The sequence below is a fragment of the Lissotriton vulgaris genome, chromosome 3_1, assembly GCF_964263255.1.
Source record: "Lissotriton vulgaris chromosome 3_1, aLisVul1.2, whole genome shotgun sequence".
NCBI lineage: Eukaryota > Metazoa > Chordata > Amphibia > Caudata > Salamandridae > Lissotriton > Lissotriton vulgaris.
In genome coordinates this window covers 1347903255-1347928936 of record NC_141689.1, presented here as the reverse complement: position 1 = coordinate 1347928936, position 25682 = coordinate 1347903255, and the positions used below count along the sequence as shown (strand labels likewise).

The window sequence follows — 25682 nt, the reverse complement described above, 5'->3', positions numbered from 1 at the left end:
GCTTATCTAGTGACTGTTAATTCCATAGTAACTTGCTCAGAAGTACTGTTTCCACCTGCCTGCACAGTTAGGGAGGCAGCTCTATGGCCTTAGATACATGTTTCCAACATAAAATGGACTCCCTAAGCAAACTGAATGCCATGCTTTTACAGAACGATGTGGCCTTAACTTCAGCAAAAGAGACGTTTGATCTCCAGGCTGCAAGGTCCTCGTACGAGATAGACACTACTCCACACTAACTTCCCACTGCATTTTGGGGAGCTGGTTCACCGGATCTTTAACATGTCTGATAAAAAGGGTATAGTGCACTTTTTAAAATGTATCTACTCTGGTTTGGTTAGCACCATTCAGACTATTTTCGAAGCTATACCATCTTTCATACACTATATGTTGGGAAGCGTTTTGGAGGGCTACCGCTTATCCTGCTACTTGTGGCAGGAATTCAGATTTTAATTTTTCTGCCACACAATTAATATCCCAGTTCAATCCGGAATGCTGCGTTTCCGTGAGCGCATACTGCTTAGACACACCTCAGTTTCAAGAACTGAACGAGCATTGGTTCTTATCCCTCAGGACTGTTTGGCTTGATTACATACAACCGGTCTTCTGCTGTCTGCTTTGCCACCACAAATACGTACCGAATATATGTCTCGGATCAGAATTGGTTGCGCCACCGGACATTAAAGTACTGATGGACCCCTTGAAGGCCCATGTTTATTGTTATCCCTTGCATATTCCATTGATGATGAATGCATTCTTAGAGTCACCCTGGGATGCTTAAGCTCCTAGTGATGTAAACAGCAGCTCTGCGGATCACTTATGGGTAATAACACCGACCTTAGCGGCTGCTGTGACAATTGGAAGGAATCCCCTCTGCTCCAAAAACCTGTTTCGAGATGCACCTCTGGGATTGTCTTCTGCGGTTGTGGGCAACAGCAATGTTGTGTCTACCACTCTGAACAGATAGCAGATTTTGGCTTTTCTGTGTGAAAACAGTTTGGCCTGTTTCTAAACAAAACAAACCAAAACAGCTTTTATTTTCCCCCTCTTTTTTGGGCAACATAGCTTTCAAAGTGCTTGAGATTTCTAACAGTATATTAACTGCTGAACCTTTTATGACATTTTTAAGAGACGCTTGCTTATAGATGATTTTTATATCCGCTTACATTATATCATCGCTTGCAGACTTTTTAGAATGATTCTAGTTAGCTTTGAGATGTTTTAATTAGTAGATCTGAAAGAGACAGTTGTAAATTCCTTACCTTTAGAACATGGGTACTCACAAACTTTCTCTCGGTTTGCCAAATTTACAGTGTGGTTTGTGGCCGAGGCCCACACCGGTGATGGCGGGGCTAGAATTTTTAAAAAACCTGTGACCATGAGGTCGAACACAGGCCCCTGTAGCAGATGCATTAGTCCACGTAGCCACCAGACCCGGCATACACACAACTATCTATAACTCCTTTATCTCTGTCTCTATATCTCTCTGTCCTTCTGTCTGTCTCTATCAGTCCCTGCCTCAGTCTGTATGTATGTCTATCTCTATCTGTCTCTATATGTCTGTCTCCATCGGTCTCTGCTGGTCTCTCTCTCGCTCTGTGCAATTGCCCGAATTCTGAATATGCTTACAAAGAAAGCTTCCCAAAAGGCCCTTTAAAAGTCTGCTGTGACTGCTCTTATGGCTGACTTTTAAAGGGCCTTTTGGGAAGCTTTCCCGTGCCGTGTATGATGTCACAGAGGCCGGCAGTCAACACAGAAGATGCCTGCAGCAGCATACCTAGTGAATAAGTGTTTAATAGGTATTCACCACGTATGCTCCTACAGTCATCATGTTTGTTTACTGCTGGCCTCACTTGAAACATAGAAACAGCAAGGGAAGATCAGCGGGCCGCCAATTAAGGCCTGCCAGGCCGCTGCTGGCCTGCGGGCCGTACTATGAGTACCACGGCCTTAGAATTACCCCCAGACTTCAGTCTGCATCTGGAGATTTTTCTTTAGCAGTACCCCTGGGGGTCAGTAGGTGGCATTGGTCGACTCCGCACCAGTCTTGGTGGCCGGGATGATGTTGCTGTGCCTACATAGACGCTGCCCCTGCGTGCGACCGAGGCCCTCCACCTCAAACTCCCTACAGTGGTTGTCAGGACTAACCTCCTGACAGAAGTGATTCAGCCGGCAGTCACCTCTTCTGAGCCGTTGCTGCCTTTTAATGACACGCTTTTGGACGTTCTTTTAGGCACTTGGTCCAGGCCCAACACAGGGGCTCCTATGGACAGGAACGTGGTCCGACTGCATCGCCCGGCTCCGGGCGACACCCTCTTCCTCTCCCAACACACCACTCCTGAGAGCTTGATTGTCCAAGCCTCTGCTTCCGAGAGCTTGTTCCCTTCTGCACCTCCGGATAGGGAATCCAAGAAGCTGGAGCAGCTTGGCAAGAAGCTGTTTTCATCTGCCAGCTTAGGGCTGCGGTCGGTGAACACTGCATGCCTCTTTGGCTGTTATTCCGACTCTGTGTGGAATACGCTTGCGCAGGGGCTGCCCACTGTCCGGAGGAGGCCTGGACAGTCCTTTCCCAAGCTATAGCAGCTGGGAGAGAAGCAGCTAAGTTAACCATTTGTTGTGGGCTCGACACCGCCAACTCGCTGGGCAGGGCGATTTCTACGACGGTGGAGCTTCAGCGCCAGGCATGGCTGAGGACAACTGGCTTCTCCGGGGTTGTCCAGAACACTCTAATGGACATGCTCTTTGATGGCGTTTGCCTTTTTGGCCATAAGGCAGATAGTGCGTTGGAGCGCTTTAAGGACTCGAGGGCTACGGCCAAGTCCTTGGGCCTGTCGGCCACTCTGCCTCCTCCAATTTCTGCCTTTTGCTCCTTTCACAGCCGCGGAAGGGGTGCCCCAACACGTTCCTTTCAGAGCCACATGCCTGCGCAGCAACAACCTCAGCGCAGCCGAGAATGTGGGAACCGCCGGGCGGTTCTGGGGGCCAGCGGGCGGGTCAGTCCACCTGCACCCCGCAGCATCCACTTCCAAGCCTTCCTAGTCCGTCCTTTCAGGCCCATCAGATGCCAGTGGGCGGAAGGATTTGCCATAATCTCCATCCACTGGCACAACATCACCTCGGACAAGTGGGTGCTGCAAATAGTCCGCAGGGGTTCTCCCTCCCCTTCAGGACTACCCCTCCAGCCATGCCACCTCAATACCACCGCATGTCTGGGGACCATCTTGCGCTTCTTCAGCAGGAAGTCACAGCCCTCTTGGCCAAGGGGGCCATCGAGCGCGTTCCTGGGCCAGAAATTGGTTGTTATTCCCACTATTTTCTGGTCCCCAAAACGGACAAGGGCCTGCGTCCTATCTTGGACCTCAGGAACATCTACCGCTTCCTCCGGAAGGAGAAGTTCAAGATGTTGACGCTAGCTCAGGTCTTGTCTGCCCTCAAACCTGGAGACTGGATGGTAGCGTTGGACTTGCAGGAAGCATATTTCCACATCCCCATCCTGCCGGCCCACCGGCGATACCTGTGGTTCACTATAGCCCACGAGCACTTTCAGTTTACTGTGCTCCCTTTTGGCCTTACCAGCGCCCCTCGGGTGTTCACGAAAATGATGGCGGTGGTCGCAGCTCATCTACGCCGATCAGGGGTTCCGGTCTTCCCCGATCTTGCCGACTGGTTGTTAAAGGCAGGCCTGCCCCAGACAGTCGTCTCCCACCTCCAGACTACGGCAGACCTCCTGCATTTGCTGGGGTTCTCCATCAACGTGCCTAAGTCACACCCGATTCCATCTCAGAAGCTCCTATTCATTGGAGCGGTTCTGGACTTGAAGTTCCAGTGCGCACAACCTGTTCAATCACGTCCAGATCTCGGAGGGCACTGCACGACAATTGCAGTGGTGGCTCACGAATCGTGATAAGGGTCAGTGGCAGATCCCTCTCCCTTCCCCAACCGGAACACACAGTTCTGACGGACGCGTCCCTTTTGGGATGGGGGTGGCCACATGGGAGAGGTGGCGCTCAGAGGACTCTGGTCTCCAGCGGAGTCTGGGTTCCACATCAACCTTCTGGAGCTTCGGGCGATCCGGCTTGCACAGAAGGCATTACTTCCCACTGTCCGGGGAAGAGTAGTGCAGGTGTTCACGGACAACACCACCGCCATGTGGTACTGCAACAAACAGGGCGGGGTGGGGTCGTGGACCCTGTGTCCGGAGTCTCTGTGCCTCTGGGTATGGCTGGAACATCTGGTCATTTCCTGGTGGTTCAACACCTGGCACGTTCTCTGAATGCCGGTGCATGATGGATCACGAATGGCGTCTGAACTTGGTCCTGACGCAAGGTCTCTTTCAGCAGTGGGGAGTGCCTTGGTTAGATCTAGTCACCACCGAAGAGAATGTGCAATGTCAGCAGTTCTGCGCGTTGGAATTTCCAAGGCGGCAGTCACTAGGCTACGCTTTTCATTGCAAGTTGAGTTGCTGTCTACTATACACCTTTCCGCCTATATGACTTCTACCCAGAGTGCTGAAGAAGAACAAGCGTGACCTGGCCCAAGTCATTCTTATGGCTTTGGACTGGGCTCGAAGAGTATGGTATCCCGAGCTACTCAGCATGGCTACGGATCCCTGATCCGACTGCCTCTTCGGGAGGATCTTCTGTCGCAGCAACAGGGGACGGTCCTCCACCTGAACCTGTCCAACCTCCACCTCCTTGTGTGGAGATTGAGCGGCGACAGTTGACGTCTTTTGACCTGCCTCCCGAAGTTTGTGATGTAATCTTGGCAGCCAGGCGTCCCTCCGCTAAGCCGGTATTCGCCTGCAGGTGGAATAAGTTTGTGTATGGTGCACAGCAAAGGCTGTGGATCCCCTTTCTGCCCCTCTTTCAGAGGTCCTCCAATTCCTCCTTTCTTTGGCCCAGCAGGGCTCTGCTCTGGGCACTATCAAGGGCTATCTCTCGGCCATTTTAGCCTTTTTACAGCTTCCAGATCAGCCTTCCCTTCTCAAGACCCCTGTTGTAAATAGATTCTTAAAAGGCATTACTCATCTTTTCCCTCCTGTTCCTTTCAAATGCCTCAGTGGGACTTGAACCTAGTTCTGACAGATTTGGTGTGTGCTCCCTTTGAGCAACTTCACAACTGTCATCTTTGTCTTCTCACTTTTAAGACGGCTTCTTTGGTGGCCATTGTAGGAGAGTAGGGTCTACTTCCTATGGTCACCCCCACTTTTTGCTGTGATTCTCTGGTTTTTCAACTTTAGTCTGGCTGTGGCCCTGCTAATCAGGCCCACGGCCTCGCTGTTCTCTCTCTAAATTGATACCATGTACTTAAGGTACATACCAGATTGGTTACTGGGTCACTCTTGTGAGCCCCTGTATAGAGTACCATAGGTACCCAGGGCATAGGTGCACCCTAGGTCTACCAGGGCCTGCAGCATGTATTGTGCCACCCCTGGTTTGCCTTCCAAACTGACACCACAGGTCTGTTCACACAGCCTGGGTAAGGTGGTGTAATCACCCCTTACTTAGATATAGTATACCTATATCTACCTTTACATGTAGACACATATACACCTATAAGCCACTCCTAAGGTAGGCCTCAACCATCTTGGAGTCAGAGTGCTTGGTTTTATGTGAGAGGGTGCCCTAGCATGAGCTGTGCCCCTCTGCAGCTTTCGGAACCATCTCCTTTTAGCTGTTCTATGATATAGCCATATTATATACTCTTAAGTGCATTATAATCCTCGTGGTTAGTGCTAACTTTGGTTTGGCTTTATCAAAACATGTTGTGTAAGGTGTCAAACACTTTGGAATACTACCCCCGCCAATTCTGGCGGCAGGGGTAGCATTCCACCGTTCTAGAGGGAAAAGACATGTAGTTACTGCTTTACCAGGTTAAAGTTAAACAGAGCCTCAGCATCACAAAATGGATGCTGCTGCCACAGACACGAGTCTGACCTCCTGTTGCTGGGGGGAACTCCATCAAGGGCGGCATGGACAATAGGTTTCCTGTCCAGGGAGGTGCCAGCACCTCCCCAGACAGGGGTTTTGTGTATTGGGGCAGGGAGGGCTGCATTCAGTGAATGCATCTAGACACTGCCTGGGGCACACAAGGTGCTCCATTCATAGCCCGGTTCAAACCAGTTGCTGGGGCACTCCAGCCCCAGCTCTGGCGTGAAACTGAACAAAGGGAAAGGGGTGTAACCACCCCCTTCTTAGGTCCACCCATAGGAGGGACCTAGTCGGGTAATCCAGCCCCCATCCTGAGTATAAGTATAGGAGCTATGTCCCTGGGACGTTAGATTATCCTGGACGAATCTTTGAAATACATATCTTGGACCTTCGACATTCCATTTTGACTGGCAGACGGAGGACATCTCCCTTGTGGCCAAGGAGTGACCACCCTGTGCAAACAGGCACCAACAGCATCTTTGCCGGTCTGCAGTTTCAAGGCTCCTGTCGGAACCCGAAGACTCTGCGACACAAGAACTGGATTTCCAGACTTCTCTGACCCCGACGCACATCCACAGCAAAGCTGAGACCCGTGGCGGACACTAGAGACGTGGGACCGGACATCTTGGACATCCTGCATTTTGCTACCTGCACTCCTTTCCTAAAGCCTCAGTAAGTTGTGCATTGGGGTACGAGAAGCCCAGCCCCGAGCACCATTTGCACCGAAGCTCAGGCCCCCACACTCCGCGAGTGTCCAGTGGGCCCTGCCTTTGCATTTGAGCTCGACGGGTCTTCCTGGTTCCTTGCCCGTTGGCTAGTGAGCCCCCTGAAGACGCCATCTTGAAATTACTTTGCTTTCCTGGTTGCTCCAGCTTCCCTGAAAAGGAGAAGCGCCACAGACCTTGCTGGTCTACAACAGAGCCAATCTCGACATCCTGCGTGGGTTGCGGTCACCAAGGCTTGTTGGGTCTAATCCGGATACCGACACCGCAGTCATCTAGATCCATCATGGGACAGCTCGAATCCAGCACCTGGTCATCGTCGATGCCTCCTGGACATCGTGGCTGAAGAGTCAAACTCACCTTCTTCGCCTTCAAGCACGCAACATCGCCTGGTTCCTTCCTGGTCACTGGCTAGTGACCCAGACTCTGTCCCCCCTGCTTTCATGTTCTTCAGATCTCCGATCCACCCGGACACTTTTCCTCTGGTCTCCTGCAGCACTTCTTTGCAGCTCTCTATAGAAAACGACGACGAAACCAGACACAAAAAGAAATCTATGCACTCGGCTTCCTGGGTGAGGTAACGAGTACTCCGAGAGTCAAGACCCACGGGAGCACCGAAGTGTCCTAGTTTAAAAGGGTTCCATCCTAGTCCATCCGGAAGTGTCCTTAAATTGTAACTTTGTATCTTTTACGAACTCCATAGAAAGTCAATGGGAACCCTCGCCTATGTTTAGACACTGCACGTGGCTCCAACTTCCTAACCTTGGGATGTTTAGTGTAGCCCCAGCGATTATACAGGCCCTACCTACGCCTGCTTTAGTTATACTACTTTCTTAGTACACTGTATACTGTGCAACTTATCGAATATTAACTGTGTGACTTGTATTGTATTTTGACTTCTGAGCTCATAAAGAGTGCAGACGGGATGTGTTTAGATTATATATATATATATATATATATATATATATATATATATATATATAGTTAGGATTATTTTCAATGCAAAATCTCAACATTCTATTGGGAATAACTTTGGCGCCGGTTGAGGAATCTGCCTGAAAATTTCCTCAAATTTGCCTCGAGGTGCACCGGTCCTTCCCTGAAAGTTTGGGGGGGGATTCGTCAAGCGGGGGCCGAGATAAAAGGGGGGTCCCAAAACGTGTTTTCCCCATGTTAATTTCCATAGGGAGGTCGACCTCACTTTTAGCCCGAACGGCTGAATGGATTTCTACCAAACTTGGTAAAATTGTAGGGACTGGTAGCCCGATGTGCCTTTGCTATGTCTCAAGATATGTGCTCCAGTGGTTTTTGAGTAATTTAGGTTCAAAAAAATTTATATATCTATGGCCGCGCCCCGGTACGCGTACCGGGGGGCGCGCTACGCGACTTGCGCGCGGAAAGCTGATTGGCTCTCGGGTGTCTGTAAACATTCGAAACAGTCCGGAGCGGCCGCCATCTTTTGTCTCGGTAAGATCGAGACACAAGAGGTGGCAAAAACAAAGGGGGAAATGACCATAAGGGGGCAGAGTAGACCTCCCCTGACCCCCTAGGTTTGATGTGGGGGCTATAAAAGAGCTCCGCGGGAGAAAAAAAAAACAATTTTCGCGGGGGGAGTGCCCGGTACGCGCACCGGGGAGCGTAGTATGGGGAAAACGCAGTTTATTCACTGCGTCACCTCTACGACCCGTTCTTGCGTCAATACGCCCCTTTTGCATACATTACACCTGACGTAGGTATAATGTGGCACAGGGGTTTACAAAGTGACGCATCTACCTAGATGCGTCACTTTGTAAATAGAACTCAATAAAGTGCATGTTTTACGCTGCTGATGCGTCACAAAAAGTGACGTACCGGTGGCGTAAAAGTACAAAGTGACGCATCTACCTAGATGCGTCACTTTGTAAATATGACTCAATAAGGTGCATTTTTAACAGCACTGGTGCGTCACAAAAAGTGACGTACCGGTGGCGTAAAAGTGACGCATGGCCTCATAAATGAGGCCTTCAGTGTTTTACTCATGCGTCATATTAAATATATGACGTATTATGTCGCAAGTACTTACAGATACGTCAGTATTTCAGATGTATCTGCAAGCGCAAAAGTGATGCATTGCTGGAGTGCGTCACAAAAATGATGCAACTCCAGCAATGCATCTTTTCTTACCCTTCCACACCCCTGTTCCTTTTCTACATTTTCTTTGAATATCTACATTCCCCATGTTCACTCTCCTTCTCCTTACTTTCCTTCCCAACACTCACCTTCTTTCAGTCCCCCTACTTCACTTCCTTTCTCCTCTCATACCTTTATGTTCTTTCTTACTCATTTTCCTTTCCTTTATCAATGCACTCCACTTCACTTACTCTATTTCATTTTTTTAAGAATTTAGCTCTTTGATGAGAATTGGAGGTAGTTCTAAAAATAACTTTTTTTTCTTCTTTTTTCTTTTTTTTAGAACAAAAACAGGGAATGGAAACTGCTCAACAGGAGCAAAAAAATAAAAATAAATTAGGGCTGGGAAAGGCAGCGATGGTTCTCCAATGATCGAACCATGAGCAGAACACTTTGCTCCCCAAAGCAAAGTAGCTGATCACAGTACCTGCATTTAAGGACGCCTTTGTTAAATGCAGGCTGAATGTTCGGAACCAGCTCTTGTGATCTCCCCCTCACCGATGTTGTTGGTCCTCCGGTTGATGTAGAGGCCCCATCACTGGGAACCTCTTGTGCCAGAGCCCTGACACTTTCCCGGGCAAAATTCTGGGGGTGCCTCCTTTCCACATGGCAAATCATTGTGGAGTTCCCAAAAGAATATTTTTTTTGTGGGGTTTCCCCGTGACACGACTGTGTGACAGATCCTGCACTCCACTTTTGGAGCATTTACTTTCTTCAGGTCATCAGGTATGGAAAAAAACTTCCAGATGAAATGTTCTTTCACCTTCGGCTGAGGAGGCTCTTCATCAAGGAATTTATTGGAGTCATCTTCACTGCTGGATGGTCTGGCAGCCATGATAATCCAAGATATCCAACAAAGAACCGAGAGCAAAAAGGCAGGTCTTTCAGTCACAAAAGTGAAAGAAGTAGTGAAGGAAATGGGTGGGGATTTCATTCTTTGTAAAAAAAACTGTTAGCAACCAATAAAGTGTTATTTTAAGGTCACATGACTTGACGCGCTTACGCTACGCGCACCAAAGCGCTTTCGGGGGCGCATACGCTGCGCGAACGAAGGCGCTTCCGGGGGCGCTTACGCGGCGCGCCTAAGTGACGTTTTGATCCACGGAAATGCAAAATCATTTTCATTTCCTTATTCAAAAAAACTGCTTTTATATGTATGGTACTAAATGTCTTGCGTTATTATTTACTTTTCATTCATATTTTTTTTCACGAACACAAGTAGTGCTCTGGGTGTGCTTTCCGGAGAGCTTACCGGTGCGCGCACCCAGAGCGCCCCAGGAAAAAAATGATAAAAAAAATAAATTAAAATATTATAAAAAATAATAATTAATACTTACACAAAACAGCAAATTTATAAAAAAAAAATCATAGGTTAGAAACTTGATATAGAAAGGAATTAGCTTTTAAAAAACCTTTGAAATTCACTGAAAAAACAATAGGTTTCACACTAGTTATAGTTAGGAATTAGCATTTAAAAAACCTATTAAATTCACTGAAAAAACCATAGGTTTCACACCAGTTATAGTTAGCTGGAAATTTTACTGACATAAAACCATTGAAATTCCCACGTTATAGTTAGTTGGACTCACTATAACTTGCGCGCCTGCAATGCACTGCTGATGACGTCACATATTACATCACTCATGACATGCAAAAAGTAAACAGTGTCAGTATGGTGTAATACAAAATATAAACGCAGTATCCTTCACCAAAAAAGTGATGTCTTCTTTAACAAGCTATCACCGAAATGGTGTTGTCTAAGGTTGAATTATTTATGTAATAGATAAACAGGGCTGCATGGCCCTTTCTTTTCAGAAATTAATATATTGTCATGCAGTGAGCTGTTGCCGCTGGGGGCTGAGGTGAAAGGGAGGCAGCAGTTATGTCCATGTTATGTGATGAGCTCTGCTGTGAAAAACAAGCCTGAAGAATGTCCACTGCACTACCCTGCCCCCTCCTCGGGCCCAGTCGGAGCAGACGGTAGGAAAAAAATATAATATTGGAACTACTGAAACAAGGATGCTCGAGGGTGGGGGAAGACTGGTCAAGCTGCAAATCTGGAGTGAGGTTTTGCAGGGGCACGATGTGTAAGAAGCCTTAGGAAATAAAGCCCTAAACCATGAGCTGGAGACGGAATGCATAGGAAACACGACATCTGTTTCTAAAGTAAACAAGCACTATTATAAAATCCACACGACTTGAGGGAAACCCGTGCCGCAAAAAACACATAAGCAAGCTGCGAGGAGAGGGCGGAAATAAAAAGTATTGCGCTGAAACGAAACGTGGCCATTAGCAAAGGGATCCTTGTAAAAGGGTCAGTTTCCAGGGCGGTAACAAACCAACCACAAGATGGGACAAATGCACCCTGTTCACCGATGACAGCAATGCAATTTGGAAAGGCTGACCAAGCAACCAATAAAAAGTGGTAGATGTGTTTGTTCAAACTTCACAGAACTCCACAGATAGATTACTGCACGTCTTGCAGAGCAGCGCATGCATGCTGACTCTAGGCTTGACCTAAAAAGGAGAGTGACCGGTCTCCCTCCGACTGAGGGAGAGGGATCTGTCCGAGATCAACCTAAGTGTGAGAAGTTGGCCTGGTATATGATGTCCACTATTTTAGTGTGCCACCTTGCACCAGTCCAAACAACCCTTATTGATGATGGTTGTAAAGTCAACCTCATAGATAACTATCCTAGTGGTAGCTGTGGAGAGCAGCCTTCAGGCTAAGACTTCGAGGCGAGTTAAGCAAGTTGTTTTACCATTTATAATCTCTTGAATACCAGATGAAAGCACACCACACAAGGTATATATCAAATATATATGTATTCTAAACACAACCCCTCTGGACTGTTTGAGGTCAGAGGTAAAAGTACAATACAAGGAACTTAATTAGCATACGATAAGTTGCACAGTATACGTTTTGCCCTAGGGGCCTCACAAGCCATATACTAAAATAGTGGTATAAGAACCACGTGAGAAATAGAAAGCAGGCCTAGGGCCTGTGGAATCTCTGGGGCTGTCTAGAAGCACTAAAGGATAGGGGGCAGGAGGCCCACGGGAGACGCGTGCAGTGTCTAAACACAGCTGCGGTTTAACATTGACTTTCTATGGGAAACGAACAAGTTACAATTTTAAAGAGTAAGGGCACAAGGAGGTTAACTACGATGGATCCCTTTTAGACTAGGACACTTGGAGAGTCAATACCAACGGGAACACCGGTACTACTCGCGTTACCTCGTGCAGGGAAGCCAGGTGCATAATTGTCTTTATGTGTCGGGTTTTGTCATCGATTCTAATGGAGAGCTGAGAAGAAGTGCTGCAGGCGACCAGAGGAAAAGTGTCCAGGTGGATCCAAGGGTGGATCGGAGATCTGAAGAACCTGAAAGCAGAGGAGACCGAGTCTGGGCCCCTAGCCAGTGACCAGGGCGGCGATAGGAAGATGCTACCTAATGTCGGGTGATTTCAGGTGAAAAGGTGAAGCTGGTCTCTTCAGCCACGAAGACCAGGAGGTGTCGACGACTACCAGTAACTGGATTAGAGCTGTCCCACGAAGGATCTAGTTGACTCCGGTGTCGGTATTCGGATGGGACCCAACAAGCCTTGGCAAACGCAATCCATGCAAGATGTCAAGATTGGTTTCGGTGCAGACCAGCAAGGTTTGAGAAACTTCTCTTTTGGGGACAAGTTGGAGCAAGCAGGAAAGCAAGTTAAATCCAAAGTTAGTCTTCTTGGGGGCTCACTAGCCAACGGACTAGGAACCGCGAAGACGCGTCGAGCTGAAATGCACAAAGTGGGCCAAAGGGACACTCGTGGAGTGTGGGCCTCTGAGCTTTGCTGCAAAAGGTGCTCGGGCTGGGGCTTCAAGCACCCCAATGCACAACTTCGGGATACCTTGGGAAGTAGGTGCAGGTTGCAAAATGCAGGATGTCCAGGAGTTCTGGTCACATGTCTCTCATGTCCGCTACAGGGCTCAGCTTTGCTGGGAACGCAGGGCAGCGTCCGAGATGTCTGGAAGTCCTTGCCCTGTGTCGCAGAGTCTTCGGGATCCGGCGAGAACCTAGACAATGCAGACCGGCAAGGATGCAGTTGGTGTCTGTTTGAACAGGGTGGTCACTCCTTGACCACATGGGAGATTTCTTCCGTCTTCCAGTCGATATGGAATGTCGAAGGTCCAAAATATATGTTGCAGAGTTTCGTCCAGGGTAATCTAAAGACCTAGGGACTGGGGTTCTATTCTGATAGTAAAAATAAGGGATGGACTAACTCTATGGCCCCACCTATGGGAGGGCCAGGAGAGGGGGTGCTTACACCCCTTCCCCTTTGTCCAGTATCGCGCTGGGTCTGAGTGCCCCAGCGGCCGGTTTGAACTGGGAAATGCATGGAGCACCTTGTGTCCCAGGCAGTGTCTGAAAAGCATTCACTGAATGTAACTCACCCTGCCCCAATACACTAAAGCTTGTCTGGGGAGGTACTGGCACCTCCCTGGGCAGGAAACCTATTGTCCAGGCCTCCCCTGCCAGAGTTTCGTCCAATAGCAGGAGGGCAGACTCGTGTCTGTGGCAGCAGCATCCAGTTTGTGATGCTGAGGCTCTGTTTAACTTCAATCAGGTAAACCAGTAACTACATGTCTTCTCCCTCTAGAAGGGTGGAATGCTACCCCCGCTGCCAGAACTGGCAGGGGGGGGGGGTAGTATTCCAAAGTGTTTGACACCTTACAAGACATGTTTTGATAAAGCCAAAGTTAGCATTAACCGTGAGGATTATAATGCACTTAAGAGTATATGGTATGGCTATATCACAGAACAGCTATAAGGAGATGGTTCCGACAGGTGCAGAGGGGCTAAGCTTATGCTAGGGCACCCTCTCACACAAAACCAAGCACTCTGCCTCCAGGATTGTTAAGGCCTGCCATAGGAGCGCCTTATAGGTTTGTGTGTGTGTGTATATATATATATATATATATATATATATATATATATATATATATATATATATATATACACACACAAACAAACAACTGCTCACGAAAGAGCAGATGCCACAGCGGGGGGCAATCTTGGAAGCACTTTATTTAACAACATGTTGGCGAATGCATTTCGGCTTTGATTTGCCTTCCTCAGCGCACAAGTCATCAGGTGGCTTCCATCTTGCAAAGTGTAAGTCCTGCTGCCTCCTCATACATATAAGATGGCTCCGCCCCCGGAGAAGTAATTTCACCTGTTTCAGTTCACGGAAATATTCGCGGACTATAACCCCCAGAATGTAGTGTTTTTCAATCCAGGTAAGTGATGCATGGATTGTTGATTGCATCTGATGTTTTTGGGCAGAATGCAGGTTTGCGATGGATTGAAAGCCCAGTTCTCCTGCGTGTGATGGAAAACAAAGCGCCTCCTCGGGTCCCCGTAACTGCTTCAGCCGTGAAGCTCAGGTCAATACTCAGCGGGGGCAGCAATGGCAATACATGCAGCCCAGGCCCGGTCCAATCCAATCACTTAGAACATGAAAAATATTATATCTAAGTAAGGGGTGATTACACCACCTTACCCAGGCTGCAATTGCAGACCTGTGGTGTCAGTCTGGAGACCCAACTAGGGGTGGCACAATACATGCTGCAGCCCCTGGTAGGCCTTGGGTGCACCCATGCCCTGGGTACCTAAGGTACCATATACAGGGACTCACAAGGGTGACCCAGTACCCAAACTGGTATGTACCTAAAGTACATGGTACCAATTTAGAGAGAGAACAGCTAGGCTGTGGGCCGGATTAGCAGGACCACATCCATACTAAAGTCGAAAAACCAGTGAAACACAGCAAAATAAAGTGGGGGTAACCATAGGAAGCAGACCCAACTCTCCTACACTATCAAATGTGTGAAAATTAAACAGTTCCAATGTAATTTTTTCCGCATTGTTAAGCATTTTTGTCATATTTTTACCAGATATTTGTTACATAATTTACTTGTTCAAAATATTTGGATGACTTAGCTAATCCTAAACATACCGTCCCAGCAATTTGTTCTCTGGCGCACAAAGCCTTGTCCATCCATCACGGGCAATAGCCAGTTTTTTAACAGCAGCATATTTTTTGGATTGCTGCTTTTCACTGTTTTATATGTTAGCGCAGGCAGTGGGTGCAGGCCAGATGACTTGCACCCCCAGCTTGCATGTCGGCATGCAGCCTCTATGTTGGACAAGACTGAACTTGCAAGATCAGACAATAGTGACAATAGTGACTTATTGCGAGTCACATTAGAGACATAGTGATAGTCCAGAACCCCTACACGGCTGTGAATTAGTAGTACCATGGAGGCTGAAAAAGAGATGTACACGAAGGAAGAGAATGCTTAAAGTATCACAGTATATGGGGGCCTGGATGGGAACACATGGGACTAGTAGGGAAGGCATAGCAGAAGAGTGAGGGACACAACTTATGTGCAGAACTCTCCAAAATGACAGGTACAGGTTGGAGGTGGCAGTCGAGAGACGTAGAGAGGTGGGGGACAAGATTCTCTGCGGTTTGAGGGAGATGGGACTGCCAATGGCTGCATTACGTGAAAGAAAGGGTATAGGAGCACTGGATTTAAGTGAGAATTCTAAAAAGGACATACTTGGCTGTGACACCGTTATGTAATGCTGTATTAGATCATGAAAATCAATATTTTTCAAAGAAAAAAAGTTAGTCTTAGCAAGTGTACTGCATTTAATAAACTGTACTCCTTGTAGCTTTAGATTTGCATATGATTTATTGACTGTCGTATCTCTTGAAAATTTTTGTTCAGCGCTACTCTGCATTGAATCTCAGAAACTCATGCTTAGATATGGCGCTTAAATATTTGAATTCGGAAATGTATACATACAAAATATTAAAGATCTATCTATCTTGTTTGCTGACATAATTTTTGTCATCAATTTTAGGACAGCTGGTGGAATTCTTTAACAAAACTGAGACGAAGGGTCCCCTGTCCTGTGACACAATATTGAAAGTATTCTACCAGACATGCAGAGCAGTACAACACATGCACAAGCAGAAACCACCAATAATTCACAGAGACCTAAAGGTAATTCATGTGTTCTATGAATTTGAATTTAGTTGACATACTCTTTTATACTGATGTGGTTGGTAGTTCCTTGGTCCCGTCCGTTAGAAGAGTGATACATTGGGAGACAAAAAGAAAACGAGAAGTGGTATGTTTTCTAGGAGTACTGGCGCCTCTCAGGGGAAATTCACATAGCAAATGTCCTAAAGCTACCTATTTGAGTGGCGGTGCTTCCAAGGTGAGGAGAACCAAAAACCTCCTCAAATTTTAGCATGAGCTTACAAATGTACTAACACTCCCCAGCACACGTCAGAAATCTGTAAAAAAAAAACGATAAACAGTGCATAGAAATGAGCACAATTTGTACAAAGATTTCAGAGTCTGTCTTCTTTTCTCCTTTAGTAGGTCTTCACACAAAGAAACAGCAGACATGTGTTTCGTCGCATACATGGGAATTAGTCTCGCCACTTTTTCAAGGCTGTGTAAATACAAACACTAGAACAAAACTCAAGTCCTGACTCGTGTACCACAAGTTTATATGAAATAGTATTCTGTAGTGGAAATGTATCCATCTAAAGGATATAACCCGAAGTCATGCACAAAATGGAATACGTTCACCAACTGGACAAATTATCCAAGTGTGGCACAGCAAAAAGTCGCTACCAAAGGAAGATGGAGGACGGAGAAACCAGAGATGAAGTGAGTGAAAGTGAATTTGTGTTGACGAAGATTTAAAAGGGGACAAACTCGTGAGTCTGGATGCCCAATACAATGTGCAGATTCGTGCAAATTCAACCCGGTGAGATAAAACCAGTGTCTACAAGAATAATCCCTATATATCCCAACTTCGATATTTTGTGTCATAGATACCGAAGTCTTCTCAGTACAAGTTTCTGTAAAGATAAAAAATTACAATGGTTTTTGCAAAATCTAGTGTGCTGAAACGAGTGAGCTTGACCAAAACTAAAATACCTACTATTTCTGTGGTGATAATTCCAACCCACAGAGGGTGTCTGTATTCTGCAGCGTCCTAAGTATGAGACTTTTTATCCAGCAATCCTGTAATACTCCAGTGTTTTTGAGCTGTAAGAAAACCATAACAACTCAATTTGAGACCTTGGCAGTGTATGTCCTTCGAAAATGACTAATTTAGAAGTCTTCTTCATGCTCAGCTGGTGTCTATACTTTGCAAGTTTAAACCTAAGCACTTTTCATGGCACTGCTATGCTAAAATCTCATTATTGCTGAACTCGATTTGATCAAAGCTGCTCTCTGACCTCGAAGCATTACTCGCACTGCTATTGCTGAATTCAATTTTATAGTAGCGCTGTGCCGCTAGACCGCGCATTGATTATTTATTGTTGTACATTGCTGCCTTTGCCTGCTTGCCGATTTGTGCCTGATTGTGCCGATTCCACTGCCCATTTCATTGCCATTAGCATTACCTATGCCCCAATCTCATCCTGCTTGCCTTTTGGCTTGCTGCCATTTTGTTGTTGTTGTTGTGCCTCCCAGCCCGGCTCTCCGCCCCGCTCCCACCTCTCAGCTGCTCCTCCCTCGCCCCCTCCACCATCCACATATGACAGATGCTTTTGCGCGCAGCGAACGCGCCCCATGCGCGCCGAAGGTGCGCCAAAGGTAAGCCCGGACCGCGCCCAGCGCCAGACCCCCTGGTCCCCGCAAAACCCACTCCACCCGCATAACGTATGTCGCCGCTACCCTCTCAGCACTCAACCCCGGCCGCCTCCAAGACTGCTACCAAGCCGCCCCAGGACACACCCATGGACCCTTCACCTGCCACTCCTGCAAGTTCGACTGCATCAGGACCCACCCTCGCACCAATCTTTAAAGGTGGGGACAAAAAATCCCCTGGGAACTACCGTCTCATTGCCCTAATCGACAATGAAGCAAAGTACTTTGCAGGAGTTTTGCTGAACTCACTTAGGGCATGGGCGGAGGACCACGCTATCATTCCTCCAAATCAAACTGGCTTTACAAGCAACACCGGAACCTCGGTCAACCTCATGACCCTCTCCTGCCTGATTGATCTGGCTGAATTCAGCTCCTGTCCACTCTACATGGGATTCATTGACTTCCAAGCGGCCTTCGACAACGTGAATAGAGCTAAGCCCTGGCAGAAGCTGTCTAGTTTCAACATTCCAATTGACCTCCTAAGAGCCATACAACTTCTACATCAGGACACATGGGTCAGGATCAAGATCGGGGACGGCTCACGTTTGTCACGCCCAATTCCAACGACAAAAGGTCTAAAACAGGGCTGCGTCCTGGCCCCGACACTTTTAAACTTATTTCTATCCGACCTTCCTGGTGCTCTTAACAAGGTCAATTCACATGCTCCCAAGGTAACCGGTCTCTTGCTGTCAAACATACTATACGCCGACGATGTTGTTCTTCTTAGTAAAACTAAGATCGGCATGCAAAGGCTTCTGGACGCCACCTCAGACTATTCTAATAAGAATAACCTACAGATCAATAATAAGAAGACAAAAATATTGGCGGTCCGTTCAGGTAAAGCTAAGAATCTGTCTTGGACTCTTAATAAGGAAAGCATTGTCGAATCTAAATGCCATAAGTACCTTGGAGTCATCTTTAACAACAACAACAGATATAAATCTCAGTTAGAAGAACAAAAAAGGAAGGGTGCAGCACTTGCCTTCGCCATTGGATCCGTCCACAAGAAACTACAAGGCCCAACTTTTGCACCTACTTTACAGGCCGCTCAGGCAAAAATCATTCCCACACTAACCTACGGTAGCGAAGTCCTAAAAGGACTGGACAGTGGCCAACTGGACAAAATAATTACAAAGATTTATAGAACAGTGTTCAAACTACCAATTCAAACATCTCCGGCACAAATCAGGTTGGAACTGGGAATCTGCCATCAACCATACGCCAGAGCCATGACCTTTCTTGTATGCTGTCACAAACTGAGTAACTCGTGGGTATCAAGGACCCCCTGATAAGGATAAGACTCCTGGGTCAGGGACAACAATTTTTTGTGAAGGTAAAAACCCAGGCAGGCTAGAAATACAAGAGCTAGCTGATTATGAAACACAATATTCAAAGAACACAAATAATAAAAATGATTACTGCAATGCACTGAAATGATATCAAAAGAGATACTCTTTAATATAGATATATAAAAGGTAAATATACATATAAAGTTAATAAATTACACAATAGACAAATTAAATCATGAAGTTCATATGATTATTTTCAAAATATATAAAAAGACTTCATAACATATAAAAATGATTCTTCATCTTCAAAAGTATTCTCTAATTGTTGAGAATGAGGCTGTGGTCGTGTGTCAACGCGTTTCGACAAAAACATTTGTCTTCATCAGGACAAAACGGATGATCAGCCAATTTATTCTAAACAGAAAAATACAATGATAATAAAAATAAATTTTAAGATCACAATGCATTGCGCTCATAAGGCATAAAATCATTCTTAGATTAATCAAGTTCATCAGTCTGGCTCATGTATTGATGCAGAACATATTCAAGAAGACTAGTTGGAACAAAACATATGTGCTTATTTCATCTTTCACAACTATCACAAACAGGATTTAATTCCTAATATTTCAATTACATACAAGTATCATGACATCATAGAGGTTGGTGTATCATTCATATAGTTTAGAATCCTAAGAAAGTCACCCTACCTATTACTAAGACAGTTTTATTCAAGGACCTATCTTTATTATCCTATGTATGTTTTAAACTGGCACTTCATTTGGATTAGTCTCAACATAATGGGGAGGTCTGTATGTGTGTTTACACTAATTTAACAAGAGATGTATTCTGATATTTCAGAGTTTTTATAGCATCAATAGCCGCTAGTTTCAAAGAGATCATAGCTGATAACTGATATGTAAAGATAGGCAGAAAAGGCATATTTATTTATTACATCTTGTCAAGCACAGTCATTCTTAATGAGTTTTTCTTTCCTAAAAAAATTATTTTGATAACCAGACGGATATAAAATGGTTGTAGGGAGTAAGGCACCTTTCCTTCTTTTTTGCAAATCCGGATTCGGTATGTGATAACTCCATAAAAATAAGAAACACAGTGGTATTTCTAGTTTGTATTGTGATTAATTTGGGATATACAAGTTCCTTTCGTTTTAGATTTATTAATTATGTCAGATGCCGGTCTCACCTGTCTAAGCAGTGTTCACTGCCGTCATCTTACTATCACCTATCAAACCTTTTCATTCATCTCTTTTGGAGCGGGGGAGGAGATCTCAGGCTTTCAGGTCTTATTTTATCATCACGTAGCAGCCGGTGAAAACACCGATGTTTATGGCTAGAAGGGAAACATAATTACAAAATGGTGCGCTTTAAAAATACCGCTTTTCATCTATAATGCTTAACTAGCCTATTGATGTTTATACTTGTTCCTTACATTTATTATCTATCCAGAGTAGCCGTGTTCTTGTAGCTTCGTTTATAGTTGTGTACAAGACGCGGCGCCAGAAGCCTTCGATTGCTTTTATAAATTGTTCGTATATTCCGGAGGTTGTTGGCGGTGCCTCTGATGTCTAAAATGTTCAAAGCGTGGCCCCTGCAGACAAAGAAGGAGGGGTCCCAACATAAAAACCAGATTAGCGAGTACAAAGCGGATTATTCTGTCGAAAAGGACATTAAGTAAATAAGAAAACGGAAACGGCTAAAAAGGTTTCTCGCAGGTTACAAGCGGGCATGGCAAAACGGGTTTTAAAGGAGCAACACGAGGAGTCTCACGGGGAAACTTGAAATGGTTGCAAGCAGATATAGCGAACAGGTTTCACAAAGTAAAACGAGAAACATCGCAGAGGGACTCAAGGTGGTTGCATACGGAATGCGGAGTTACGTGCAACCATGAATGCGGAGTTCTCGCACCGTGTCTGCTCTTACCGTCGCTACGGATCTTCGATGCCTCGACCTTCCTCAGCTACTCCTGTCGGCAAAAAGGATTAACTCTAGTGTAGCTAGCTGCACTCTTATTTCGTGAGCTGGCTACGCCCACTGTCGCATTTCTTTAGTGTGTACCTTCTAGTTAAAGTGATACCGCATTTTTTAAGATTCCTTGGTGTGTGCCGCCCATTTAAAGCGATACAATATAGCGCGATACTATGCTTATAAAAGACTTAAATCTAAGCTATCGAGATGAGTAGCTATATCTATTCGGCACACTATTACTAACTTGGGTTTTGAACAGAAAAAAGGGGGCATATAAATAGCCTTCTGTTGCCCAGACCCCCAAAGGGGCAAATTGGGTGTAAAGCTGTTAATTCATCAAAAAGAATCTGCTCATTATTGTTAGAGTTATGTTAATATTATGTTATATTATCGCGTTCTCCCAAGGTAATTCATGGTTCAGACCACGATTAAAGGTTCCGAGGGTAAAAATCCAAAAGACCTCTCTTTTTCTGCGAATCTTATCGCCACCTTGGTTTTTTTGTAAATGTATCCTCTCTAAAATTCGCCATTTCAGTTCTTCTGGTCTGTGGTTGTGCTCTAAGAAATGGTTTACCATAGGTGCAGTGGTTTTCCTAGTTTTAATGGCGGACCTGTGTTCAGTTAGTCTAGTTTTTATTGCGCGGGACGTTTCTCCCACATATCCAAGATTGCAGGGGCAAACAAGTAGATACACAACGTTCTTTGTGTTACAGGTCCATAATTCATTGGCTTTAATTTTAATTTTATTAAATTCCATTGTTTCACCTGTAATGATGGTGTCGGATAGATATAGCTACTCATCTCGATAGCTTAGATTTAAGTCTTTTATAAGCATAGTATCGCGCTATATTGTATCGCTTTAAATGGGCGGCACACACCAAGGAATCTTAAAAAATGCGGTATCGCTTTAACTAGAAGGTAAACACTAAAGAAATGCGACAGTGGGCGTAGCCAGCTCACGAAATAAAAGAGTGCAGCTAGCTACACTAGAGTTAATCCTTTTTGCCGACAGGAGTAGCTGAGGAAGGTCGAGGCATCGAAGATCCGTAGCGACGGTAAGAGCAGACACGGTGCGAGAACTCCGCATTCATGGTTGCACGTAACTCCGCATTCCGTATGCAACCACCTTGAGTCCCGCTGCGATGTTTCTCGTTTTACTTTGTAAAACCCGTTCGCTATATCTGCTTGCAACCATTTCAAGTCTCCCCGTGAGACCCCTCGTGTTGCTCCTTTAAAACCCGTTTTGCCATGCCCGCTTGTAACCTGCGAGAAACCTTTTTAGCCGTTTCCGTTTTCTTATTTACTTAATGTCCTTTTCGACAGAATAATCCGCTTTGTACTCGCTAATCTGGTTTTTATGTTGGGACCCCTCCTTCTTTGTCTGCAGGGGCCACGCTTTGAACATTTTAGACATCAGAGGCACCGCCAACAACCTCCGGAATATACGAACAATTTATAAAAGCAATCGAAGGCTTCTGGCGCCGCGTCTTGTACACGACTATAAACGAAGCTACAAGAACACGGCTACTCTGGATAGATAATAAATGTAAGGAACAAGTATAAACATCAATAGGCTAGTTAAGCATTATAGATGAAAAGCGGTATTTTTAAAGCGCATCATTTTGTAATTATGTTTCCCTTCTAGCCATAAACATCGGTGTTTTCACCGGCTGCTACGTGATGATAAAATAAGACCTGAAAGCCTGAGATCTCCTCCCCCGCTCCAAAAGAGATGAATGAAAAGGTTTGATAGGTGATAGTAAGATGACGGCAGTGAACACTGCTTAGACAGGTGAGACCAGCATCTGACATAATTAATAAATCTAAAACGAAAGGAACTTGTATATCCCAAATTAATCACAATACAAACTAGAAATACCACTGTGTTTCTTATTTTTATGTAGTTATCACATACCGAATCCGGATTTGCAAAAAAGAAGGAAAGGTGCCTTACTCCCTACAACCATTTTATATCCGTCTGGTTATCAAAATAATTTTTTTAGGTAAGAAAAACTCATTAATAATGACTGTGCTTGACAAGATGTAATAAATAAATATGCCTTTTCTGCCTATCTTTACATATCAGTTATCAGCTATGATCTCTTTGAAACTAGCGGCTATTGATGCTATAAAAACTCTGAAATATCAGAATACATCTCTTGTTAAATTAGTGTAAACACACATACAGACCTCCCCATTATGTTGAGACTAATCCAAATGAAGTGCCAGTTTAAAACATACATAGGATAATAAAGATAGGTCCTTGAATAAAACTGTCTTAGTAATAGGTAGGGTGACTTTCTTAGGATTCTAAACTATATGAATGATACACCAACCTCTATGATGTCATGATACTTGTATGTAATTGAAATATTAGGAATTAAATCCTGTTTGTGATAGTTGTGAAAGATGAAATAATCACATATGTTTTGTTCCAACTAGTCTTCTTGAATATGTTCTGCATCAATACATGAGCCAGACTGATGAACTTGATTAATCTAAGAATGATTTTATGCCTTATGAGCACAATGCATTGTGATCTTAAAATTCATTTTTATTATCATTGTATTTTTCTGTTTAGAATAAATTGGCTGATCATCCGTTTTGTCCTGATGAAGACAAATGTTTTTGTCGAAACGCGTTGACACACGACCACAGCCTCATTCTCAACAATTAGAGAATACTTTTGAAGATGAAGAATCATTTTTATATGTTATGAAGTCTTTTTATATATTTTGAAAATAATCATATGAACTTCATGATTTAATTTGTCTATTGTGTAATTTATTAACTTTATATGTATATTTACCTTTTATATATCTATATTAAAGAGTATCTCTTTTGATATCATTTCAGTGCATTGCAGTAATCATTTTTATTATTTGTGTTCTTTGAATATTGTGTTTCATAATCAGCTAGCTCTTGTATTTCTAGCCTGCCTGGGTTTTTACCTTCACAAAAAACTGTCACAAACTGAGATCATCTAAGGAAGGCAGTCTAGCACACCACCTCTGGGTTAGTCTCGATACGAACTCATGGCGTGCAGGGAACGACTATTGGAAAAAAGGCCTAACAACCTTATGCTTAAAGGAACTTTAGAGCATGCATGTAAGCCAAATGGAATTTAAACGGCTAGCGAAACTAAGCACAAAAAAGTTGTCAACTGTGGAAGATAAGGCACGGCTGGCAAAAAGAAGTCATGGGTGGTTGACTCTGCATTCCTATGCCCTGTTGATTCCACAGCAGTATTTAACCTTATCTTTTACTGCACGAACTAAATTAAAATTCCTAAAATTGAGACTGGGAGTTACCAATCTGTTGGCCCATTTCCCAAAATGGAAAAGAGATCATGGACGAGAACTTTGTCGACTTTGTGGGAATCACAAAGAAGACATCACGCACATTTTATGTCTTTGTCCAAAACTGCTGAATGAAAGACGGTTCCTTTTGAAGCACCTTTGGAACACAAACAAGATTAGATCGTGCAGAGCAGCAGTTCTGGCCTGCTTTGACCCCAGGAACATCAAATTAAACTGTGCCTTGGTAAGGTTCATGGACCTCGCAGAAAAAAACCTCTGCGAGGGGCCAAAAGCCAGTGATTCGTCGTTGGCTTAAAGTTCTGGCAGGCTCCATCGGCTGTCCCTATCCACATTGGATCCCAATCAGTCGCCATTTTTTATATGTATTTTAAATGTATCTTTTACAAATTTTAAAGATTCTGTATTTGCAATGATTTTTCTTTTAATCACGCAATAAAGCTCTTATATACCGACTGCATCAGGACCCACACCAAATCCACTAACTCCAAACAGAGCTCCGAAACTAAACACCTAAAATGCATTCTGCTCAACACCCGCTCCGTCCACAGACACTCCATTGAACTCTGGAACCTATTCGACACTACATCGCCGGACGTCGCCTTCCTTACAGAAACATGGATGAACGCCTCATCAGCACCCGACATCGCCATAGCCATCCTGGACGCCTACAAGATCATCCGAAAAGACCGCACCAACCAAACAGGAGGAGGCATCGCCATTGTCCATAAGAACACCATCCGCATCACGACCAGTTCTGACGATAACCTCGCTACCGCCGAACACCTCCACTTCCAGATCCACACCGACCCCAAAACCACACTCAGAGGCACCCTCATCTACAGGCCACCAGGACCCCGCACACAATTCAGCGAAGACATCACTGACTTCATCAGCCCACACGCCCTCCCCTCCGAGAACTACATTCTACTGGGAGACCTCAACTTCCACCTGGAAAAGAAAAACGACAGCAACACCACCACCCTTCTGGACAACCTCGCCAATATCGGACTCAAACAACTTGTTGACACCCCCACACACTTGGCCGGACACACGCTCGACCCTATCTTCACCTACAGCAAACACATCTCCTTCGATCACACCACTGCTCTCCATTGGTCGGACCACAGCTGCATTCACTTCAACTACATAAAGTCCACGAGCCACAACCCCTCACAACCTATTCCTCGAAGAAATTGGAACAAAATCACCACCGACCAGCTCTTCACTTCGCTTCACCAAAGCACCCCTGCCAAATCATCGGACCCAAACCAAGCAGCCACCAACCTCACACAATGGATCACCCACAGCGCCGACGAACTAGCACTCCTGAAAAACCATCTAATCAAACAAGGTAGCAAAAAAGCCCCCTGGTTCAACGATGACCTCAAGAAATCCAAGTAGTTCTGTCGTACTCTCGAGAAAGCCTGGAGAAAAAACCCAACCACTGACAACCTGGCCACCTTCAAGAACGCCACCCGCAAACACCACCAACTGATCCGATCCACCAAGAAATCCGCATTCAAGGATCGACTGGAC

The 25682-nt window shown here is 45.3% G+C and overlaps 1 protein-coding gene across 4 annotated transcripts in view; it reads left to right on the top strand.

Moving 5' to 3' along the window:
* The window catches only part of GAK (cyclin G associated kinase), a 1908861-nt gene that overhangs the window by 292982 nt on the left and 1590197 nt on the right, over window positions 1–25682 (top strand). For all 4 annotated transcript variants that reach the window (XM_086961822.1, XM_086961820.1, XM_086961821.1 and 1 more), the window contains exon 5: window positions 15739–15881. In XM_086961822.1, the coding sequence (XP_086817948.1) occupies window positions 15739–15881 (143 nt within the window). The remainder of the gene's footprint in view (window positions 1–15738; window positions 15882–25682) is intronic.